At 44.6% G+C, this 22,500-nt stretch overlaps 2 protein-coding genes across 4 annotated transcripts in view; one reads left to right on the forward strand and one right to left on the reverse strand.

Moving 5' to 3' along the window:
• PFKFB1 (6-phosphofructo-2-kinase/fructose-2,6-biphosphatase 1) overlaps window positions 1–8,149 on the forward strand; it is a 51,483-nt gene extending 43,334 nt beyond the window's left edge. For all 3 annotated transcript variants that reach the window (XM_008053463.2, XM_008053461.1, XM_008053462.1), the window contains 4 exons: window positions 3,156–3,285; window positions 6,323–6,385; window positions 7,409–7,473; window positions 7,832–8,149. In XM_008053463.2, the coding sequence (XP_008051654.1) occupies window positions 3,156–3,285; window positions 6,323–6,385; window positions 7,409–7,473; window positions 7,832–7,891 (318 nt within the window). In that variant the 3' untranslated portion in view covers window positions 7,892–8,149. The remainder of the gene's footprint in view (window positions 1–3,155; window positions 3,286–6,322; window positions 6,386–7,408; window positions 7,474–7,831) is intronic.
• Window positions 8,150–10,267: 2,118 nt separating this feature from the next.
• On the reverse strand, window positions 10,268–17,985 carry TRO (trophinin). Its single transcript, XM_021710143.1, is given in 14 exon segments — window positions 10,268–11,071; window positions 11,103–12,086; window positions 12,885–12,999; window positions 13,563–13,625; window positions 14,031–14,073; window positions 14,161–14,242; window positions 14,974–15,032; window positions 15,035–15,065; window positions 15,579–15,658; window positions 15,895–15,918; window positions 15,921–15,954; window positions 16,044–16,148; window positions 16,803–17,049; window positions 17,051–17,985. Coding segments are annotated over 14 exon segments (3,606 nt in total).
• Between the last annotated feature and the right edge of the window lie 4,515 nt (window positions 17,986–22,500).

Here is a 22,500-nt window from a genome sequence, read left to right on the forward strand (position 1 = left end):
TTGCCATCCCACAAGGCACATGATTGTCTGGTCCTTAGCTGTCTCAGATACTTAGCTTATAGGCAACAGATCCCACTTCTTAGAAAGCCGCGTACTCATATGTGCATGGTGATTTTCTTTTTGCTTTCAGAAGGGCCCACTTTATCTTAGACCTTGTCTCTTTATCCTAGACTCCCCACTGAAGACGCTTGAAATACTTCAACATATTCTAATTTCCTGGTATTTTGTTGCCAAGTCACCCAAATCTCCAGCCTCTCTGGGCAGTTAGCATTGTCCCAAGGGAGAAAGGCTAATAATTTAACCAACTTCTTCGCCACCACATGAACCAGACCATCAGTTCTCTGTCCCCATATGGAGATGAATGCTCATTGCTTTCAGTCTGGTCTCCACTTAGCCAGTTCCACATTTTAGAACACTTATTAGTCATACTCCACCTCTGATACAAATTTCTGGGAACAATTATCAGAAAAACAGCATATCTGGGAAGATAAAACAACAGTTAAACAACACTTTCACATTTTTATCTTCAGCCTCAGAAATGACATTATAAAATTCATCTTAATTTGCCCTCATTTTCTTTTATGTATTTTGAGGCTATGTTATTAGTGGCATACAATTTTAAAGCAATTATATCTTCTCAGTGAATTGTACATTTTATTATTACATAGTGACAAACATCTTTTCCCCAATAATCACTTTTGCCTAAAAGTGCATTTTATCTGCTATTAATATAGCTATTGAAGATTTCTTCTGATAATTGCTTGCCTACTTCACTTCTATCTATTCATTTACTTTCAACTTCTCTGCATATTATTTTTTGTCTTTTATAAACACCATTTAGTTGGGTTTTGTTGTTTTTAATCCAAACTGAAAAAATAAATATTTTGAATGGTATGTTTGGTATATATACTTTTATTGTAATTACTATTTTCTCTAGTTTATTTCTGTTATCTTGTCTTGAGCTCTCTATGCTTAGTTTATTTTTTTTTTCTTTTCCTACCTTCTTTAGGATTGATAGAGTTTTTACATCCATATGTAAGTTATATAATCTGTTTCCACTTGTTTAGAGGTTACCCTTAACATTTTTTAAAAGATTTCATCATGATTCTTATTTTTAGTGGATATCCCACTAAGGATGTAAGATTAAAATATTGTATTTTAAAATCACTTGGAATAATTCTTTGCTGTGTGTTGTTATGCAACCAGCTTGAACTCTTAACATTTTAATATGTATAATTAACAAAATCTAAAATCAATATCTCCATCCTCTCCCTAAAAAATAGAAGAACTTTAAAACTCTGGTCACTCCCTTTCCTAATTTATAGTTAATTGATTTGTATTTTAGACCAACCTTGGTCTTAAGTCCAAAATGAATTATCACTGTTAACATTGTTATCATTGTTAACATTATTGTATATAGTCAATGTTTATTTAGATTTAACTGCATGTTTACCAATTCCTTTGCTCATTCTTGCTCCTTACATCTCATCTTCCTTCTGAGTTTATTTTCAATCTTCCTTTAGAAGTTTTTTGATGAAAATCTGTTGGTAGTAAACTTGCCCTTCTTTTTGTCTAAAAATGTCCTGGGGAGAATCCTCAATCGTAATGATAGTTTGGCTGAGTAAAAACTTTAGGTTGACAGTTGTTTTTTCTCAGCACTTTGAAGATATTACCCCCACTGTCTCGGCCTTCTACTGTGGTTAAAAAAATCTGTCCATCTAGTTATTGTTTCTTTTCTCTCTGGCTACTTTTAAGGTCTCTGTATTGTTGTTGCTTTTAAGTTTCACTCTAATATGTGTGGATATTTATCTCTTTTTATTTATCTTGTTTGGGGTTAGTAGGACTTCCCGAATCTGAGGATTGAGATTCTTTATTAATTCTGGAAAACTCTCAAGCATTATATATTTAAAAATTATTTTCTCACATTCTATTATCTCCTGGAAATATTAGATATGTGTAACTCCTGCCTCTATTCTTATGTCTTCTAATGTTTCCTTCCTATTTTCTATCTTTTGCTGCATTCTGAGTAGTTTCTTCAGCTTTATCTTCCAAATTACTATTTCTTAAGGAGTATCTAATATTCTGTTTACTTGTTCCATTAAGCTTTCAACTTATTTAATGAATATTCTGAATTTATATTTAGTTTTTTCCAATCTACATTGTATATTTGATAGCATCTTGTTTCTTCCTTACATTTTTATTCCACATTTTATTTCTTTAGACATTTTAAACATTTATTTTATATTGTGAATCCCTTATCTTAAATTTTTAGGACTTTCTTTTCATTCTTTCTGCTTATTCTTATTCATGGTTGCTTATTTCCCTGTGTGTCATGTGAGTTCCAGTTTGACAAGAATTTATCTACGGGAATCTCATACAGCCTGAGTTGAGAGACTCCAGAAAGAATTTCCATTTACTTCTAAGCAGTCCTGGAAGCAAATGACTTGGGACCACTTTTTATTAAACTTAATATTATTTTCCAAACCACATAGGTAGTGTAGTTTCGGATGGTCAACCCATCTGAGAGAAGGCTGGTGATTATAAGAGGCTTCTCCTTTTTTTTCCAGCAAGAACCAAGGAGAAAAAGATACATTTTCTTGTTGTTTCCCTTTGCCTGTGAAGAGACTTATTCTAGTTTATACTTTACTGAGGATGTAATGATTTGCCCTTTGCCCTCAGATTTAAGTGAGAGTCTCAGTCTCAACTCCTCACCTTGTGCATACCTAAGGCCTTGTCTCTTAGTTCTGTAAGATTTTTAAAACTCAAGCCTCTTAATTACTATGATTGGTAAATGCCCCGAGGGAAGCTGTTGCTTTTACATCCACTCAGTTCTCTGTTTTCCATGTTTTTCTTTGTATTGGAACCCTGTATTTAAGGAATTTTACTTATTGTTTTTGAAAAGTCAGCAGTGCACTTAAGAAGACATTTTGTAGTGGGGAGTTTTACTGTTGTTATTGTTATTTAGTCCACTATATTGATCAGATCAGAAACTGAAACCCTAAAAAGAAAATGAGTTGCCCGTTAGTTCTACTGCTGAGTCAGCAACTGAACTAGCACTAGAACCAAGTTTCCCTGATTTCCAGTTTAGAATTCTTCCCCTCTAGGCAAATATGCCTCATCACTCTTTCTTATCCAAGTATCTCTCTCACCTTTAGTCCTATGAGGATCTGGTTCAGCGTCTGGAGCCAGTTATAATGGAGCTAGAACGACAGGAGAATGTACTGGTGATCTGCCATCAGGCTGTCATGCGTTGTCTCCTGGCCTACTTCCTGGATAAAAGTTCAGGTACCACCCTCCTCTCTGTTCCTGTTGTGGCAAGCTGGATGCTATTTGAACCCCTGATACCAACAATTAGGGGTTTATATATTAGTGGTTAAGAGCAGAGTATCGAGAACAAGGATGCCTAAATTCAGATTCTTTCTCTTAAACATACTAGCTATACTATCCTTTGACAAATTATTTTAACGTCTCTGGTCTTAGTTTCTTCATCTGTAAAATGGGGAGAATAATGGTGATGTTTAAATAAATAACATATAAAAATCTTAGAAAAGTTCATGACGATATATGGACTATATGTTAGCTGCTATTAGAATCAGTATTATTCTGAGCTAATATTTTCTTTTTTCTTTTCTTTTTTTTTTTTTTTTTGAGTCGAGGTCTCACTTTGTTTCCCAGGCTGGAGTGCAGTGGCACCTTCACAGCTCACAGCAGCCTCAATCTTCTGGGCCCAGGCGATCCTTCCACCTCAGTCTCCCAAGTAGCTGGGACTGCAGGCATGCACCACCACACCCAGCTAATTTTTAAAAATTTTTTGTAGACACAAGGTCTCACTATGTTGCCCAGGCTGGTCTTGAACTCCTGGACTCAAGCAATTCTCACACCTCGACCTCCCAAAGTGCCAAGATTGCAAGCGTGAGCTATTGCACCTGGCCTGAGCTAATATTTTCAAAGTCACCATTAACAGTTTGCCTCAATCTGAAAAAGCTGAGCTGGCATTTCTCTGAAGCATGCTGTCAGCAGGTGATAGTAGAGTCTTTCATGGCTTTATGATCCTGATCACAGGTTTCTGTCTTTTACTCTAGGGGTGATTTCCCCAAGGTAGTGATATTTTCATTTAAATTGTTTTCAAATGGTCATCTATTTTTTAAAAACATCTAGGCATTGTATTAATAGAGTATCTATTCACTGACTACATAGGCTGAACTGAAAACTAGGGCAGGTGCCTTGGCAAGGAACTATTGTATCACCTTCAGGTGTTAAGAGTCCATTCCTAATGTGAGTATTGAAGTATGGGCATTTCCAGGATATTTTGAGAGTGTCTAAGGACAATGCAAAATGATATTTAATGCCTACAATGTCCTGCAGTCTTGGATCTTTTCTATGATGCTAGTTTCTATGATGCTATAATATGGAGTTACCCAGACTCGGATCTGAGGAACTTGAAAACTTGACGCTAGAAAAGTTGTTTCCTCAGCCTGGTCCTCAATTTCCTCACTGCAAATAGGTGATAGGATGTGTAGTGGGGTGGTGGTCTTTGCCCTGCTAGATTTCTGTATGTTCACATCTCTACTTTTCAGGGCAATATTTTGAGACCACAAGGCAGGCACTGTAACTACCATTGTCCAGATGAGAAAATAGAGGTCCAGAGAAGTGAAGTAACTTGCCCAAGGTCATGGGGCTCAGAGCGTCAGGGATCTAAGTTGATCCCAGGTGCATGCCAGAGGCCTTTCCATCTCAGATATGCATGGAGTGCATGAGGAGCATGGTCAGCTTTCTTTCTCCACTCCCTACCTGCTTTCATGCATAGGCCACACTAGCTGCTCACAACTGCCCAGGGAGCCAGGGAGAGCAGGGCTGAACATTACCTCCATTACTTAGGAAAGTGCTGGAATGAGGCAGAGAGACAATGTGACTGGGAATGCAGACCCAAAGAACCCTGGAGCTAGGCTACCCTCCGAATACATCTAGTCCAATTCTGTCCTGTGAGATAGGGGCACTAAGGACCAGAGAGAGACAAGTCTGGGCCATGGTCACTAGTTGAGGCAGTGAATGACAGATTTGGGTCAGAGGCCTCAGGCAAATCACTTCCCTTCTCTGATTATGTATCCTAATGTTTCTGATGAAAGTGTACAGAACCCCAGAGGACCAGTAAAGATGCAACAAGATGGTGCACTAAACACCCTTGGCCCAGGGCCTGATGATGTGAAGATAAAGACAAAGATGAGAATAGATGCACACACAAAAAAATGTCCAAACTGATGTCACAGGAGGCTGGGAGGGCAGTGGCAGGCCTCAGAAACCTACAATGAACCTAAGAGTCAGGGAAGCCACAAAGGGTGGCGATCTGGTTAAATGAAAGGAACCGGGGAGCAGTATGCTCAGGCGGGCGGGAGGGTGGGTATCAGCAGAGGGTGCCCAATAGGTGGATGTGTCTCCCCAAGGCTACTGTGAGCCACTCAGCGGGGAGCAGAGCGTGCATCTTGGCCTCAGATGGGGTGGGCTTCGAGTCCCTGTGCTGCCGCTTCCCAGCTGTGTGACTCTCAGGGAACGTCTTCCCTCTGGGAGCCTTCATTGGGTGAGTACATGAAATGAGCCTATTGTCCCTTCCTCTCAGGCTTGTCTGATAATGGAAACGTGGGCCCAGAGAAGAAATTGTACAGAAATATTCAGAGCAATTTTATCCATAATGTCAGTAACTGGAATTGAGGAAAGTGAATCGAGTTGAATGTCCATTCGGCAAGTGTATGCATCGTTGGATAGAGCAGGCCAGGCTGGGAGATGGCTGTGGGAGCTGTCAAGCACCATGTGCCCTTCTGCCATGGACCCTGGAGCATAGCAGGGTCTCAGAGAACACTTGGTGATTACAGGTGTGAGCTACCACGCCTAGCCTGAGCGAATATTTTCAAAATCAACATTAACAGTCTGCCTGAATCTGAAAAAGCTGTGGCAGACTGCAGACCTTTGTGGTAAGGAGTCTGTGGAAGGCCTGAGGCTTGAGTGGCAGGAGGGTCTGCCTTGGTCTCCTGTTCACCCTGTGAGTGAGGAGGCGGCTGTCTCTGGGGTAACTGACCCAACCTTCCTATGGGACCCACAGTCCTCCCTCATTTCTCAAGGTCTTCCTTCCTCCCTGCTCCAAGGCTGGCCTCCCTGCTTTTTCCCTCCATGCCCAGCCTGCTCTCAGGGCTGCCCATTGAGTTGCAGGCGTGGGGCCCACCTTGGTGAGCGAAGGTAAAAGGAGAAGCATCCAGCAAGCCTGGAGGCCTCTGGATGTAGTGCCCTGGCCCACATTGTGTCTCTGAGGGCTCCTTCTGCTTCTTTTCAGATGAACTTCCATATCTCAAGTGCCCTCTGCACACAGTGCTCAAGCTCACACCTGTTGCTTATGGTAAGTACCCCCACCCTGATCTAGGAAAGGAATAGAGAGGCTATAAGCATGGCCCCAGTGCCTACCATTTGCCCAGCAGAGTCCTGGGGGAGGTTCCCTGTGTGGGTGGGTGAATGTCCTGGTAAAGATGGGACTAGTGGTAGTAGAAAGAATAGGATGGTCTCTGTATCTGGGCCTGACTCCAAATTTCTCTGTCTCTGCCAGAGCACTGAGCATAGAGTACTGAACTGTGGAAGTAGGGCTCCCCAAAGGGAAACAGAGGAAAATCTAAGTTGGAGCCATATTAGAGCAAGAGTTCAAAGACTAGCCTGGTCAGTTTAGACATTCTTGGGGCATTAGTTAGCTATGAAAAGTTCAGGTGCAGGGAAGGAACAGACTCAAATCTGTTCTGCAGTGTGAACAGGGCATAATGGTCTACTGAATCCTAGAGTAAGGTACAGTTGAAAGGGATGGGGCTAAGGGAACTTCCGTAGCCACTGGGCCTCCTCTGCCAGCTCCAGGCCCCAATGAGGTACCTCCTCCTTCTTCAGGTTCCCTAGAACTCCCTCCTGCCCTTTCACACCCCTAATGTTGCTGTAACCACATTCTCCTCTAGATAAGCTTTGCCTGGGACTGATCACCCAAGGCAGTGGCCCCAGGACTCTTCCACCTCTTCAGCACCTAAAATGGCTTGGAGTATCCACAGAGCTCCATCAGTATTACATAGATGAGATTGCTTTCTCCCAGACCATAAGAGCTGGCAGGAGGCCAAAGAGTTCATCTTCTCCCATCCCCATCCCCATTTACCAATGAGCAACTGAAGCTCGAGAACTAAGACTGTTGGGGAGGACGCCTTGTTGGCTGCCTCTCAGGCCTGGTGTCTACATGCATCACACAGCTGTCTAAATTCCCCTCCCTGCAGGGAAGTCACAATCTGCACACAGTATGGAGCTAGATGTGGGTGGTGATGGGGAAATTGATACCTCAGGGGAGACCTGTACTTACCTTGGGGGCTTATGGACAGATGGGTTGTTCTTTTCTGAGGCTGCAAAGTGGAGTCCATCTACCTGAATGTGGAGGCCGTGAACACACACCGGGAGAAGCCTGAGGTAGGTGGGGGACACTGTGGCCCAAGCTGGCTGTGGATACAGTACACGGAGAAAGCACCATACCCCACAGAAAGGCTGCCCCAACCCCACAGAGCCCGGGTGTTTTGTACCAACAGGTGGAATAACCAGCTCTCAGAAATGCAGGAACCACAGCCCAGATGTAAGGCACCATGGAGATGCAGGGCTGAGGCACCCCTGCCAAAAGGCCTCAGGCAGAGATTCCCCCAGACCTGCAAGAGAGTCAGAATCTAGGCCTGTCTGAAGAAGGGAAATCTGGCAGTGACTGCAAGAGTCAGGGGAAGAACTAGAGGCCCTACACTGCTGTCTGCTTCCTGTTAATCCTGGGCTCTCTTCTCAGAATGTAGACATCACCCGGGAACCTGAGGAAGCCCTGGACACAGTCCCTGCCCACTACTGAGTCCTTTCCAAGAAGTCAGACTGCCTGTGTACTCATCGCCTTCCATCTTTAGGAAATGCTATCCTTGCTCTTCTTCTACCCTATTCTGAGAAGACTCTGTCCTTGACTTCACTGGGGAGCCCTGATTCTGGTGAAAAAGTCTTCAACTGCTCCAAAACAAGTCTCAGTTCCTAGCCACAACCAAGGAATTTCTCTGAATGAAGCTCTTTCTTAACTTCTATTCTCTAATCAATAAAGACGTCTGCCTGGAGAGGGGGACATAATGAGGATTTTCCCATTGTTCTCAAGAACCTGATCCTGACCCAGCTCTGGTGCTGTGGGAGAATGTAGTGGATGAGGACTTCTGGAGGGAAGAGTTATGAGGTAGCATCTCTAAAAATGGGGAAAAGATAGGTCCCTGTGAGCAGAGTGCCCGTAGGTTTTGTTCCTTTGTTGGCAAAGTGGCTGGGGGTACAATGCCTCCCTCCTTACACTCAGAAAAGAATCTGGCACTTGGGTCAAGTGCTCCTCCCTTTTCAATTCTTGCTGCCATTCTGAGTGATTTCACTATCCATATGAATGACCCAACTAATACCCTGGCATCCCAGTCCCCTGACCCCTTCAATTCCAGGAGTCATCTTCCCTTCAGTCACCACTGCATGGACCTTGGCATCAGCTCTCCAGTCTGAATTCTTAAATGCAAGTATCCCACTGTCTGACCACTGTCCATGCCTTACCTTTGTCCTTACAACTCTTTGTGTCATCCACAGGATCCCTAGCAGTGTGCCTCCATACAGTAGGCATGTATGTAGTGTTACTTGAATGAACAATATTTGCTGTTATAATGTATCAAGAGTATAGTCTGTTGTCTCCTAATCCATCCTCAGTGTTCTTCCATCCCTTACCAGTTTGGACCCTATGGGCCATCTCTTCAGCCACTCTCTATACACCTACTATGGGCCACGTACCAGTGACCCAGTGGTAAAGAGATAGACTCATAGACTCACTGCCTTTGTTCCCTTGTCCTTCCATCACAACCACCCAGCTAGACCCAAACCTTTTATAATCCACATCCCTTGTTTTTGCTGGGATCTACTACAGCAAAGGGAGTATGAGAACTCTTACCCTCAAGCAGTCCTTCCACCTCAGCCTCCCAAAGTGCTGGGATTACTGGCGTGATCCCAGTAGTGAGCCACCTCCCAGCCAGGAAGTATGAGAAAACAGTATATTTGGTTCTAAAATGTGTTCCTATTTGTTTTGTTTTCAGGTTTATTTCCAATGTTTACAGATAATGAATTGCAGCAGCCCTTTCCTTAGAGCCTTTGTCCTTGGGGTCACTGATCACTGCTTAAAGCAGATCTATATTTAGCTGCTTCCACAACTACCCTTAAATCCTATTCAAAATCAGGGTCACCCTGTATTCTCTAGTACCCTATTCCATCCCACCTTCTCAGGGATGGGCTACTTCAGTTAACTCCTGACTCTTCCATATCTATCTCCTGTCCCTCTCTATTGACATTTGCCCTGTAGTTTATGCAAATCTTTCTCTCCTATCCCAAGGAAACCGCCCCCCCTTGTTTCTGTGTTGACCCCTAGTTATCCCCTGTCCCTCCATTTTTACACAAATGACTCAAAATCAATCTGTGCTTACTGTCCAGATCCCTCTCTCTTTGCCTTCTCCTCCAGACTCTCCCCCTCCATATCTTTGCTCAAGCTCTTGCCTGCAGTTCTTCCTCCAGGCTTCTATCATGCTGAAGCCACACTGGCTTTTAAGTTGAAAGTGGAGCCCCATGTTCCCTAAAGAGCTATGCTGATCTCCAGCTCTTCTATGAACCCAAATGCCACTCCACAACTACCTAAGCACATTAAAAGACAAAAAAACCCTCCAATTCATTTTGCAAATGTAATGCAACACTGATACCAAAATAATGAAAGCACACAGAAAGCAAACAATAAAGCAGGAACAGCAAACATTTGTCATAGCATGACACCTTCAGCTGATTGATCACAGCCACTTAGACTCTTATGTGGACAAAGCTTCTGAGGATGTACCTTGGCTCCAAGGAAAGGCCCACTGCAATTCATTAGCAGTATCTGTAAACATGGGAAATAAACCTGAAAACAAAACAAATAGGAACACATTTTAGCGCCAAATATACTGTTTTCTCATACTTCCTGGCCACGAGGTGGCTCACTACTGGGATCACGCCTGTAATCCCAGCACTTTGGGAGGCTGAGGTGGGAGGACTGCTTGAGGCCAGGAGTTCTCATACTTCCACTGTTACCCTCATCTTCCTGCCCTGCCCTCCTGCCTCAGAGTTTCTTACTATATTTCTCAGCTCATACCCATCCCTGTGGGCCCTAGCTATGGAAATATTGCAATTACCTAAAACTTCATTAGCCAAAGGAGAAGCCACAGGCACCAAGGCTGGTGGTCCCACTGCTGAAGCCCACACTGGTGCTTGGTTTACCACCAAAGTCAGCACTGGTGCTTGGTCCACCGCCAAAGCCAGCACCAATGCTCAGTCTACTGCTGAAGCCACTGGTGCTTGGTCTACCATCAAAGTCACTGGTGCTTGGTCCAACTGAAGCCACCAGTGCTTGGTCCACTGCAGAAGTCGCACCAGTGCTTGGTCTACCACTGAAGCCAACAATAGAACTGGGTCCACTGTTGAAGCCAGTGCTGGGGCTGGATTCACCAGTAAAGCCAGTGCTGGTGTTGGAACCACTGCCAAAGCCAATTATTGTACTAAGTCCTCTGTCAAAGCTGTCATTAGGCCTACCTCCAAAGCCATCACTGATGCTGAATCCACCACTGAAGCCAGCACTGGTGCCAAGCATGCTGCCAAAACCTGCACTGGTGCCCAGTCCACCACCGAAGCCAGTGTTGGTACCTAGTCCACAATGGAAGCCAGTACTAGTGCCTAGTCTACTACCAAAGCCAGAGCTGGTGCTTAACCCATTACCAAAGCTGAAACTGGCACCGGTGCTGAGTCCATCACCAAAACTGGCACTGGTAGCACTACTAAAGCAGGCACTGGTGCTAGGAGGGCCACCAAAGCACAGGTTGTTGTTAGACGTACTGCCAAAGCAGAGGCTGGTGCTGGGAGCTCCACCAAAACCAATGCTATTGCTGTGAGTGCTGCCAAAGTCAGTAGTGGTACTAAGTGCCTCATTGAACCCAGCCTGGTTCTTAATGTACTGCCAAAGCCAGGGTTGGTGTTGAGTGCACCACTGAAGCCAGAACAGTGTTGACAGTACCACCCAAACTGGCACTGGTGCTGATTGCATTGCCAGAGCCAGCACTGGTGCTGGGACAGCCATCAAGGCAGACACTGGTGCTTAGTGCACTCCCAAAGTCGATGCAGGTGCTGATGGCACTGCTAAAATTAGTGCTGGTGTTGAGTCCCCTGCTAAAGCCAGCAATGGTGCTGGGACAGTCACTAAAGCAGATGCTGGTGCTTAGTGCACCGCCAAAGCTGGCAATGGTGCTAGGAGAGCCACCAAAACAGATGCTGGTGCTTAGTGTGCCTCCAAAGCCAATGCTGGTGCTAAGTGCACCACTGAAGATCGTGCTTGTGGTGGGTGCACTGCTGAAGCTAGTGCTGGTGCTGAGTGCACTACTAAAGCCAGCAGTGGTGCTGATTGTGCCTCCAAAGCCAGAGCATGCTTCACTGCTAAAACTAGAGCTGGTGCTGAGTGCACCACCAAAGCTAATGCTGGCTCCAACACTGAAACTAGTGCTGATGCTGGGTATGCCACCAAAGCTAATGCTGGCTGCACCACTGAAGCTGGTACTGGTGCTGGGTGCACCACCAAAGGCAATGCCAGCTCCACCACCAAAACCAGAACCGGGGCTGAGTGAACCACTGAAACTAATACTAGCACCGTTGTTGAAGCCTGCCCTGGCACTAGCTCCTCTGCTGAAGTCGATGTCGGTGCTGGCATCTGCATTTTCTTGGACTCTGGCCTCAATTTCAAATGAAAATCTCCTCCAGGCCTGAGCATCACTGTGTAACTCTTCCCTTTTTAGGCAGTAGATATCCATGTCATCCCAATTCCAGGGCCCAGCCACAGCTTCTTCTCCAATTCCCATTTGGACTCTTGCCTCAGCTCTGGCCTCAGCCTCGGCCACAGCCATGGCAGCAGCTTGGACTTCCATCTCCACTGCCTCCCAGAACTGAGCAACCCAGTCCTTGAGGTCTTTCTTCTGCACCTGAAATGGGAATGATAGTCATTATAAGGAAAATAACCCTTGTAACCATATGTGAACCATCTACCATGGGCTTTGTATAAAACAAATAGCAATATTTTTTAAAAATTATTAGTTATTGGGGCTCTATTATGGGTCATTTCTGAGATCTAATTTTAGCTCTGATAACTTAGGTGTTATATGGTCTTGGAAAAGTTACTTAACTTCACTGAGTCTATGTGTCCTCAACTATAATATGGAAATGGTAAAAGAGTGTGTTATGAAATGAATATTTGGGTCCCCCCAAAATTCATAAGTTAAATCTCCAACTCCAGTGTTACTGTATTGGGAGATAGGGTCTTTATGGGGGTAATTAAGGTTAAATGAAGTCATAAGGCTAAGGTCCTGAACTAATATGATATGTCCTTTAAAGAGGGACACCAAAAAGTCTCTTTCATGTGAGGGCAGCAAGAAGGAGGCCATCTGAAAGCCTGAAAGAGAGCCCTCACCAGAAATTGACCCTGCTGGACCTTGATCTGGGACTCTCACCATTCAGAACTGTGAGAAAATAAATTTCCATTTTTTAAGTCACACAGTCTATGGTATTTTGTTAAGGTAGCCAAGCTGATTAATACAAAGTATGAAGAATGAATGAGATGATATAAACTATATACCTAATAGCATTCTGGGGCATAAACAAGCCTCCATAAGTTTATATATGAACTATAGGATGCTCTGTACCTGCCCATCCTTGCATAATACCTGGCCCAGCCAGGGGTATCCCATTCCCTTAATATGCAAAGCTCAGGCAGCTCCTATTACCTTGCATGCAAACTTGAGGACTTTCATCTTGCTAGTCTCATGGTAGGAATGCAGGCCCCAGAAGAATTCATATTCAGATGGTCTGCTGTTGGGGACTCCCTTGTATGCCAGGTACCTTGGAAAAAGGAAATGAAATTTGCTTTTAACCAAGCAAGCCTGTTGTCTAACCAATAGGCACCAAGTGGCAACATCATCCAAACAAATACTAAACAGCCCCTGGAGAGGGATTTCCAAGATCCTCCAGCTCCAGAATCACTACTCAATACAATTTATCATCTTGGTCTACAATAATGAGCCATTTCCCATTGACCCTGTGCAAAGAAGTCACTTGGAGTTATGTAAGGGAGGCATGTATAGGACATGATGTCACAGGAAGGCCAAAGTATCCTGCCACCTGTGAGGAGCAAACCCAGATTCCTGTAGCTATGTGGTGAAAAGAGGAGTCACTCTTGAGGCCCCCTACTCAGAGCAGACCCCACCATAGGGGCCTTGTGTTGAATCTGGCCCAGTCCTGGAAAGGTCCACCCATGGAAATTTTAGACAGGACTCAGTTCTAGGACACAGGATGCTCATTCCTCTAAAGCTATTATAACAAAGGCACTTGACTAAGCACTTCCAAATCAGAACAGTATACCCAGAACACTTCAGGGCCAGACAAAGCCCCCAAACACCACTTACTTCTGCTTCACAAACTTGTCTGTGATGAGCTTCCTCACTTCCCCAAAGAGTGAATGCCTCACCCTGGCAATGGGAGAAATAACCCATGAACACAAATCTGAACTGCCCAGATGAGGGAAGAGACATTTCCCAACATGGAAGAGCAACCTCTCTAGCATATGGGCAGTTTCAATGAAGCAATGAAAGTAGTAAGCACATAACCACTAAAAGCAATCAGTGGAGGTCAGGCATCTGAAGGTCTATCTAACATCTCAGCTTTGAACAGTCAGAGGACATATGGAAGAGAGGGAGCAGAGAGTACAGCACATTTCCCCATCCTCCCAGGTCAGAACCTGGGGCCCTCCACCCAGTCTAGCACCCCTTCCCCGCCCACACTCCACCAGACCACCAGGCTGATGCAATCTTGGGACCATCCTCTCTTGCCAAAGGACAACATGAACAGCAAGCACTGAGAGAGCCCAATCATACCCAGGGTGCAGCCCGAACTTTCGCAGCACCTTCCAGATGACAGCTGCAAAGAGAGGCAAGAGGAGACAGGGACAGAAAATGAACACGGAATTCAGCCCATGGCCACCCATTCAGCAGCATGCCCAGCCACTCACCCTCACTGCCTTATTGCCATTCATAAAAATGACACTCAGAATCACCATGAGAAGACCCAGCTTGGGTGTGTCCTTTGTCTTAAGAGAATAATAAGACAGAGCAGTTTATGTCCAGGAGCCATCTGCAAAAGACACACCAGCCAGCTCACTAGGCTAGACTCTCCCAGAGTCTTGAGATATGGGAGAATTTCACCTAGTCTATACTTTAAGCTCTATGTGACCCTGGGTGAGGCACTTAGACTCGCGAGTCTCAGTCAAAACTCATTCAGTCTCGCGAGTCTCCCATTCAGTAAAATGGGAAAATCATATCTTCTGCTCCCCAGTTGCCAAGAAGATGGAAGAATGTCTGTCAACCTGGTACAACACAAGCACTCAGTCAATGTGAGTCTCATCTTTCCCAGGACCTTCAACCATGAAAGAATTCTAGGCAGAGCCCCACTGGCATTCCTGCCCTTCATGTATCCTAATCCACCCACACCAGGAACCCCCGCCTGAGACCTACTACCAGGGCCAGGCCAGGCACTCAGTTGGAAGAGACAAACAACAACTGGCCTGTTTTCCTGGGAAGGAGCTTCTCAGAGACAGCAAATCTGACTGCAGGAATGCCCTGCCCCAGGCAAACACCCTTTAGTCATATTCAGGCACCACTACTGCCCACAAAGCTACAACTATGTGCAGGAACTGGGAGGGGGGTTTTTGAGGTCCTGTCTTTCCTGAATCTCTAAGAGGATGTGTAGGAAGTAGGACAGGGAGTGGCAGCACCATGGACAAAAGCAGAAGCCCCCCTCCAACTCCAGCCCTTTCCCAGCTTATGTTCCCAGTATGCCTGCAGAGGATTCCTGAGTGCTGATTAGAATATACAGGTTACTTTATCAATTTCCTTCAGATTGACTTGAAACATCTGCCAAGTAAAAAAGTAATATGTGAGATCACAAAATTCAGTTTAGATATCAATGAGCTTCCAGGGTATCCCACAGCTCCCTAGGTACCTAGGGGTTTTGTGTGTGTGAGAAATCAGAGAGATAAAGTGTGTAAAGCATGTAACCAAGTGCCAGCACCCAGTAAACATGCAGTAAGTGTACTATTGTCATCAACATCGTTTTTGTGATTAGTTGGAATTTAGAGAGACAGAGAATGGGAAATGGAAGGGAGAGGTGAGCATCTGACATACATGGCAGGATGTGTCCAGCTGCAAACAGAAGCTGGAACTGAGTTGAGTGACTTAGGTCCTAGCTATGTTTTCACCACTGACTTGCTGTGTGACCCATGACTAGTCTACATCCCTTCCTTGGACACTGTCTGCCCATCTGCACAGTGATGGTTTGGATTAGTGGGTCTCTGTAGTTCCCCCCAAAAGGGACATGTACACGTTTGCTTGATTCAAAGCACCCATCCCTCAGGGCTGCCCCTTCACCTTCTCCAGGGCGTAGCTTGCTTGTTCAATGATCTCTGGGAAATATTTATCAGATTCTTGGATGACATCCTTCAGCATGTCTGAGGGAAGGGAGAGGCGGGAGTAGCTGGGCTGAGGAGAGGCCACAGAGCTACAGCCCTTTTGCCAATCCTGTGCAGCCAGAGACCCGAACTGTGTTTGCGGGAGATACCAGCCATAGCATAATGTAGATATATGAGAGAATGAGTAGGCCATAATGGTAAAGGGTTATCCCCAGACCATGGAAGAGAGGGTAATGGAGAGGAGATCTTAAGGAGGAAGATTGGTAGGACATTACCTGAGCGCTTGATGGGGATCTTTGGTCCTTAACCAACAGATATTTCACCAGCTTATTTGCCTGGGAGAAGATGAATACATGTTTGCAAAAAACTTGGAAAGTGGCAGAGAAGAAAGCAGGTAAGACACTGGGCAGCACTGGGTTCTTACACTTTCTTGCAAAATGGCCACATCTTGGGGAGGTGAAGACCTCCGGCTCCATGGGTTCCACTTGTAATTACTGCCACATCTCTCATCCCCACTCAGATGCTTGGACTTCATCATCTGAAAGAAGGTTCAGAGTCACCAACTAAAAGAGATGGCTCTGTCTTCCTCATCCTGACTCCTCCAGAAAGTCCCCATATACACTACCCCGTATTGGGGCTTGACCCTGCCATTGGCCACCCTGAGTCCTCAGCTTGTCTTTCACTATCTTCCAGGCAGAAGTTTCATTTCCCTGCCATGCCAGGAGCAACCCAAGGATAGGGCCTGGGGCTTCCTCCTCTTCCTTTGGCCACCACTGATTCTGCCAGCTGGAATCACTTGGGCAAGTTATTTTACATTTCTGAAATTCAGTTTTCGTATGTGTAAAACTGGGTCCTATGATCTCTCACTGGTAAGAGTTACTTTCAAGACATAAAGACATAGCCTGTGCAAATGTACCCAACATAAATCCTGGCACATGGTAACTACTATGTCAGTACAAGTTGGATTCCATACAGGTTGTAGCTGAGTGTATGGACGTCTTACTTCCTCGCCAATCTTTGAATTTCCAGGGAGCATAAGCTATATCACATTCATCTCAGTATCTTTCACAGCCTATCTGAACATAGGGACTAGCACAAAGTAAAAAGGCTCAGTAAACTTTTCTATAAGAATAGGAATGGAAAAGAAACACAAAGTTAAGGATGGCGATGTCAGAGATCTCACCTTGCGGTTCCTCTTGCCCTGGATCCTGGTTGTGGGCTCCAGACTCAACTGAGCCAGATAGTCATCTGCCAGAGCCTGAACAGCATCAGCAGCCTGAGTCTCAAGGGCACTTATGCTGGTCTGAATGGTGGCCATCTTGGCCTGGACCCCTTGGTCAGCAATTTGAATCTGACTTTCAGTTGCCCAAGCCTTAGTGACGGCCTTCCAAGCCCTAGACTCTCTTTTGACAGGAAGAGTGACTGCTAGCTTGGTTTGTGACCATCTGAGTGGCAAGTAGGGCCTCAGAGATCTCAGAGGCAGAATTTGGGCTTTTATTGGCAGTCTTCTCGCCCTTGGATTTTGGGGGCCAGACAGCTGCTACTGAGGCCTCAATCTGCCTAGTAGCTGCCTCGGTGACATCTGGAACCTCTAAATGCTCAGTGTCAATATTTATGGCCTTAGCGGTTGTCTTCTTGGCATTGAAGGCTTTCTTGGTTTGGATGGAGACTGTTGTGGCCTGGATATTGGTTGTGTCATTGGTTGTCTCATTGATAATTTGGACTTGGATGGTAGCTGTATGGGTGGTAGTTGGAGTCAGTGACATCTCAGTGACATTAAATATGGCCTTATTTGCAGCTGTCTAAGGCTTGGTGGAGGTTATCAAGGCATGGGAATTGGCTGATTCACTGGCAGATGGAGCCTGAATAGTCTGAATAGTCTGCAAGATGACTGGTAGGTTTAGGACCTGCAAGGGTGATTTGAGCTGTGTAGAGACATCCTCACTGCCAGTTGCAGATTGGAAGCCTTGGGCTGCCTTGGCAGTAACTCTTTTCATCTTAGTCTGAGTGGTGACTGAAGAAGCCTGAGTATTTGCTGCCTCAGTGGTAGCTGAAGTCTGGTTTACCTGGGTAATGATTGACAGGTTCAAAGCTTGCAAAGTTATTTTGGGCTTGGTGGTGGCAATCTCATTGGCATTTGGGACTGAAGGGGCAACAGGCACGGCCTTACTAATAGCCTTTATGGGGGCCTTCTTGGTCTTGTTTTTCTTAGGCTTGTTGGTAACTGTTAGGAAGTCCTTGGTTGCTGCCAACAAGGTATGCATCAGCAAGACATTGTCCTCTTCTGCGGTCTTAGTCTGTATATCTGGAGGAAAGAGAAGCCCCAGGCTCCCAGGAGAGGCAGCAGTCCCTACAGACTGGGTCATCTTGCCTCCCTAAAGCCCACCCCTTTCCACAAAGGCCTCGCCTTCCTCTGAGCAGTGGTTGATTGAAGGGGGATGGGAAAAGGGGAAAGGGACAAGGAATAAGAGTAGGGCAAATTTTCCACTCCTCCACCTTCACTATGCAGGGGAGGTGAGACGGGTTAAGCAGGGAATTATACAAGAGACAAATGGCCTGTTGAGAATGCAAAGGTCTCACCTGGAATGCAGGCATCCCAAAACCATAGTCAAGCCACAGGGGAATGGGCCTAAGTTAGAGGAGAATGAGAGGGAGGGGAAGATTCATCAGATGTCTCTCCTATCCTGAAGAACAGCGGCAGGGGTCTCATCTAATCTTGGGCTCAAAATCTTTCAACTCGGGTTCTCATACCTAGAAACTCAGGCCATATGGCTTCCTAGCCCTAGCTCCTTTTGCCTCTAAGAAGGTCAGTTCCACGACCTCGTCCCTTTACACGCCACGCCTCCTACTGCAACTTGAGAGTGTGCATGCGAACCGACCAGAGACCCATCTCGAGCCCACTGCTATCCCAAAAGAACCCGGTCTTCAAGGCCCTTAACACGCATGCGCTTTAGTGAACCTGTCAGTTTCTAACCAGTTCTTCCCTGTATAAATCTGCTCTCAGAGCACAGCATCTCCATCCCACCCCTGACCCACTCTTGCTAACTGCATCACATCTTGATCCAACCCTTTCCCCAACACCTCCCCCTCCCTCTGCTCTGCAGTACCACTTCCCACCACCCCTTCCCCAACACTGTCCACCTCTCCTCTGCGGTACAACCGTGCACCGCCACTTGCCAACGTGCCGCCTGCCTCTTCTCTGCAGCGCTTTTCCGCACCTCCCCTTCCATTAATAAGCCTCCTCCCTCTGCTCTGCGGTAGGTCTCTGCACCGCCCCTTCCCCCAACACCACTCCCCTCTCTTTCCACCTCTGTTAGTGCCCGCCCACTCTTTCTGCAACATGGATACCTCACCCCTGAATCCAACGGCATTAACCTCCTGTGTATTCCTTGCTCTCAAACCTTACCAGGTTCTATCTCTTCCCTATTCAAACCAGAATCAACTGGGCCCTAACCCCTCATTTCTCCTGTTGGAGTCTGATACTTTCAGTTGCCCATAAGGGATTCTGGCCCCTCCTTTCTCTGGCTCCCGACCCCTCTTTCCAGTGGCCCAAACAGGGTCCTGCCCCCTTTCTCTAGCCTGAACAGAATCATGCTGTCTTCTATCTCTCTCTCGAACTATGTCCTCTTTCCCTCTTGCTACAGCCTAAATGATTTCTTGACCCTTCTTTTCTGCGGCCCCAACCGGATCTGCATCCCTCCTTTCTATGACCCGAACCGAGTCCAGATCTCTCCTTTCTGCGTCCCAAAGGGAATATTGCCTCCTCACGTTTTCCCATGCGAACTGGGTTCATACACTTCTCAACACGACCACTTTGAAGCTGTTAGGTTCCGAATCCCCAGCAGGTTTTCTTCAAACCTTAGAGGCGTGTAGAGTCAGGCGTGTCGAAATCTCAGCCAGAAAGCCCCCAGAAGGTCTTCACTAAAGCCAGGCACTTCAGTTCACCTCATCCTCTAGAGTTCAGAAGGGGACTGCTCTCTCCAAGCCTCTCCTTAGGTCTAAGCCCCCCCCACCTTTCCGAAGTGGTCCTGCCTCTTTTCACCTCCAGAAGGGTCTCTGCTTCTGCCTGTCAGCCTCCTTCCACAGCTCCCTACTTCCAACTTTCCAGTTTTCTCATTGTGGCTCTTCTTTTCTCCTTACTACCCCTTATTCATCACTCCCTCTCATATCCCATTTAATTTCTCTATTCCCCACCCTGTATTCTCATTCCTAATTGATTCTTCTGTTCTTCCTAGGAGGAATGTGCTTCTCTGAGCATCCACATGAACCCTTCCTACAGACCCTCTATCCCAACACTAATAACATAAAATGTTGTTATACTATGTGTCTGGCTCTCTCTCTCTCCCAGGAACTGCTCTATGGGGCAGGAAACTAGGTCATATTCATTTTTGTCTCTCAAATACGACCATATGATGACACTTAGAGGCTCCAAACACTAAAAGTTAGGGTTCCCCTACATTGTATGTAATTCAGAATAAAAACAATAAATGCAAAAATGTGTACAAATGGTTTTTATTGATCCCACAATAGCTATGTTAATACTTTAAAAATAATCAACTTATTTGAAAACTATTGTGGGCCATGATCATCCTTTACTGGTATACTAAAAAAGTACTTAGGCTGTCTCTTGTAACATAGTGCACTGCTCCCCAATGCAGAAAACAATTTGCAGCATTCATTTACTCACTCAATCATTCAAACGAGAACAGGAGTAACTTTATGTTAGATAAAACAGACTTTAAGTTAAAAACTGTAAAATGAGATTTTAAAAGTCATTGTATAGTGATAAAGTGGTCAATTCATCAAAAGTATCTAATAATTATAAATATGTATGCACCCAAAATAGGAACAGCTAAATATATAAAAACAAACAATAGATTTGAAGGAAGAGATAGAGACAATAATAGTAGGAGAATTTAATAAACCACTTTCAACAATGCACAGATCACTGAGACAGAAAATAGGAATACATTGGCCTTAAACTATACATGTGACAAAATGAACCTAACAAACATATACAGAACATTCCACCTAGCAGTAAAAGGATATATAGTCTTTTCAAGCACACATGGGACATTCTCCAGGACAGATCATAAGTTAGGCCACAAAACAAGTGTTAACAAATATAAGACTGAAATCATGTCAAGTATCTTTTCCAATCACAATGATATGAAACTAGAAATTAATGCAAGGAGGAATTTTTTTCATCACAAATACATGGAAATTAAACAACATGCTCCCAAACAGCCAAAGTGTCAAAAAAGAAAGTAAAAGGGAAATTTAAAATATCTTGAGACAAACAAAAATTAAGTACAACATACCAAAACTTATGGGATAAGGCAAAAGCAGTTGTAAGAAGGAAGTTTATAACAATAAATGCCCACATCAAGAAGAAGAAGGCAGAGGAGGAGTAGGAGAAAAATCTCAAACATCCTATTTTTACACCTCAAGGAACTAGAAAAAGAAGAACAAAGTCCAAAGTTAGTAGAAGGAAGGAAGGAAAGATCATAGCAGAAATAAATGAGATAGAGAATAGAGAAACAACAGAAAAACATAATGAAACTAAGAGATTTTTTGAAAAGATAAAATTGATATCTTTACTTAGCTGAACTAAGAAAATCAAGACTCAAATAAAATCAGAAATGAAAAAGGAGACATTGCAATTGATGCCATAGAAATGTAAAAGATTATAAGAGGCTATTAAGAACAGTTATGAACCCCAGCAAGACAACAAACGAGAAGACCAACTCCCAGACACATAATAATTCACCTAAACAAAGTAGCTATGAAAGGAAAAATCCTAAAGGCAGCAAGAGAAAAAGGCCAGACTACCTACCAGGGAAAACCAATTAGAATAGCAGCAGATTTATCCACCCTTCAGGCCAGAAGAGCCTGGAGCCCTATCTTCAAAGTTCTAAAAGAGAAATAATTTCAACCAAGAATAACCTACCCAGCCAAACTAAGCTTCATTAGTGAGGGAGAATTGAAATCTTTTCCAGACATCCAATCCCTAAGAACCTACACTACCACCAGACCACCTCTACAAGAAACACTTAAGAAAGTACTGAACACAGAAGAAAAACAAAAAAGAACAACAGCATTCTTCACAAGAGTACAGGCAAAAGATTAAAAACACACATGAATCAACTCCAAAACCCAAAGAAAGACAACAAATAAACAGGATCAACTCTGTAAGAAACTTATGACAGGGATCAACTCTTGCATTTCAATTATTAGCCTAAATGTGAATGGACTAAATGCCCCACTGAAAAGACATAGAATGGCAAAATGGATAAAATATCATCAGGCAACAATCTATTGCCTTCAAGAGACTCACCTCACTAGAAAGGACACCCACAGACTCAAAGTAAGAGGATGGGAAACAAACTTTCAGGCAAACGGAATACAAAAGAAAGGAGGAGTAGCGATCTTAATTTCAGACAAAATACCCTTCAAGCTATTAAAAATCAAAAAAGATACAGAAGGCCACTACATAATGATAAAAGGCTCAATCCATCAACAAGAAATATCTATCCTAAACATATATGCACCCAACATAGGTGCACCAACTTTCATAAAGCAACTTCTTGGAAAACTAAAGAAAGATATTGACTCTACCACTATCATAACTGGGGACTTTAATACCCCACTCACAAATCTAGACAGATCATCAGGACAAAAAATCAGCAAGGAGATCCGGAACCTCAATGTGACTTTGGACCAAATGGACTTAATGATACCTACAGAACACTCCATCCAAAGACCACAGAATACACATTCTACTCATCACCACATGGAACATATTCTAAGATCGGCCACATACTCGGCCATAAATCAAGCATAAGCAAATTTAAAAGGACCGAAATTCTACCAAACCCCTT

This window comes from Carlito syrichta, unplaced genomic scaffold (assembly GCF_000164805.1).
Source record: "Carlito syrichta isolate Samal-C Ts95f unplaced genomic scaffold, Tarsius_syrichta-2.0.1 Scaffold288175, whole genome shotgun sequence".
In the NCBI taxonomy this organism is placed as follows: domain Eukaryota; kingdom Metazoa; phylum Chordata; class Mammalia; order Primates; family Tarsiidae; genus Carlito; species Carlito syrichta.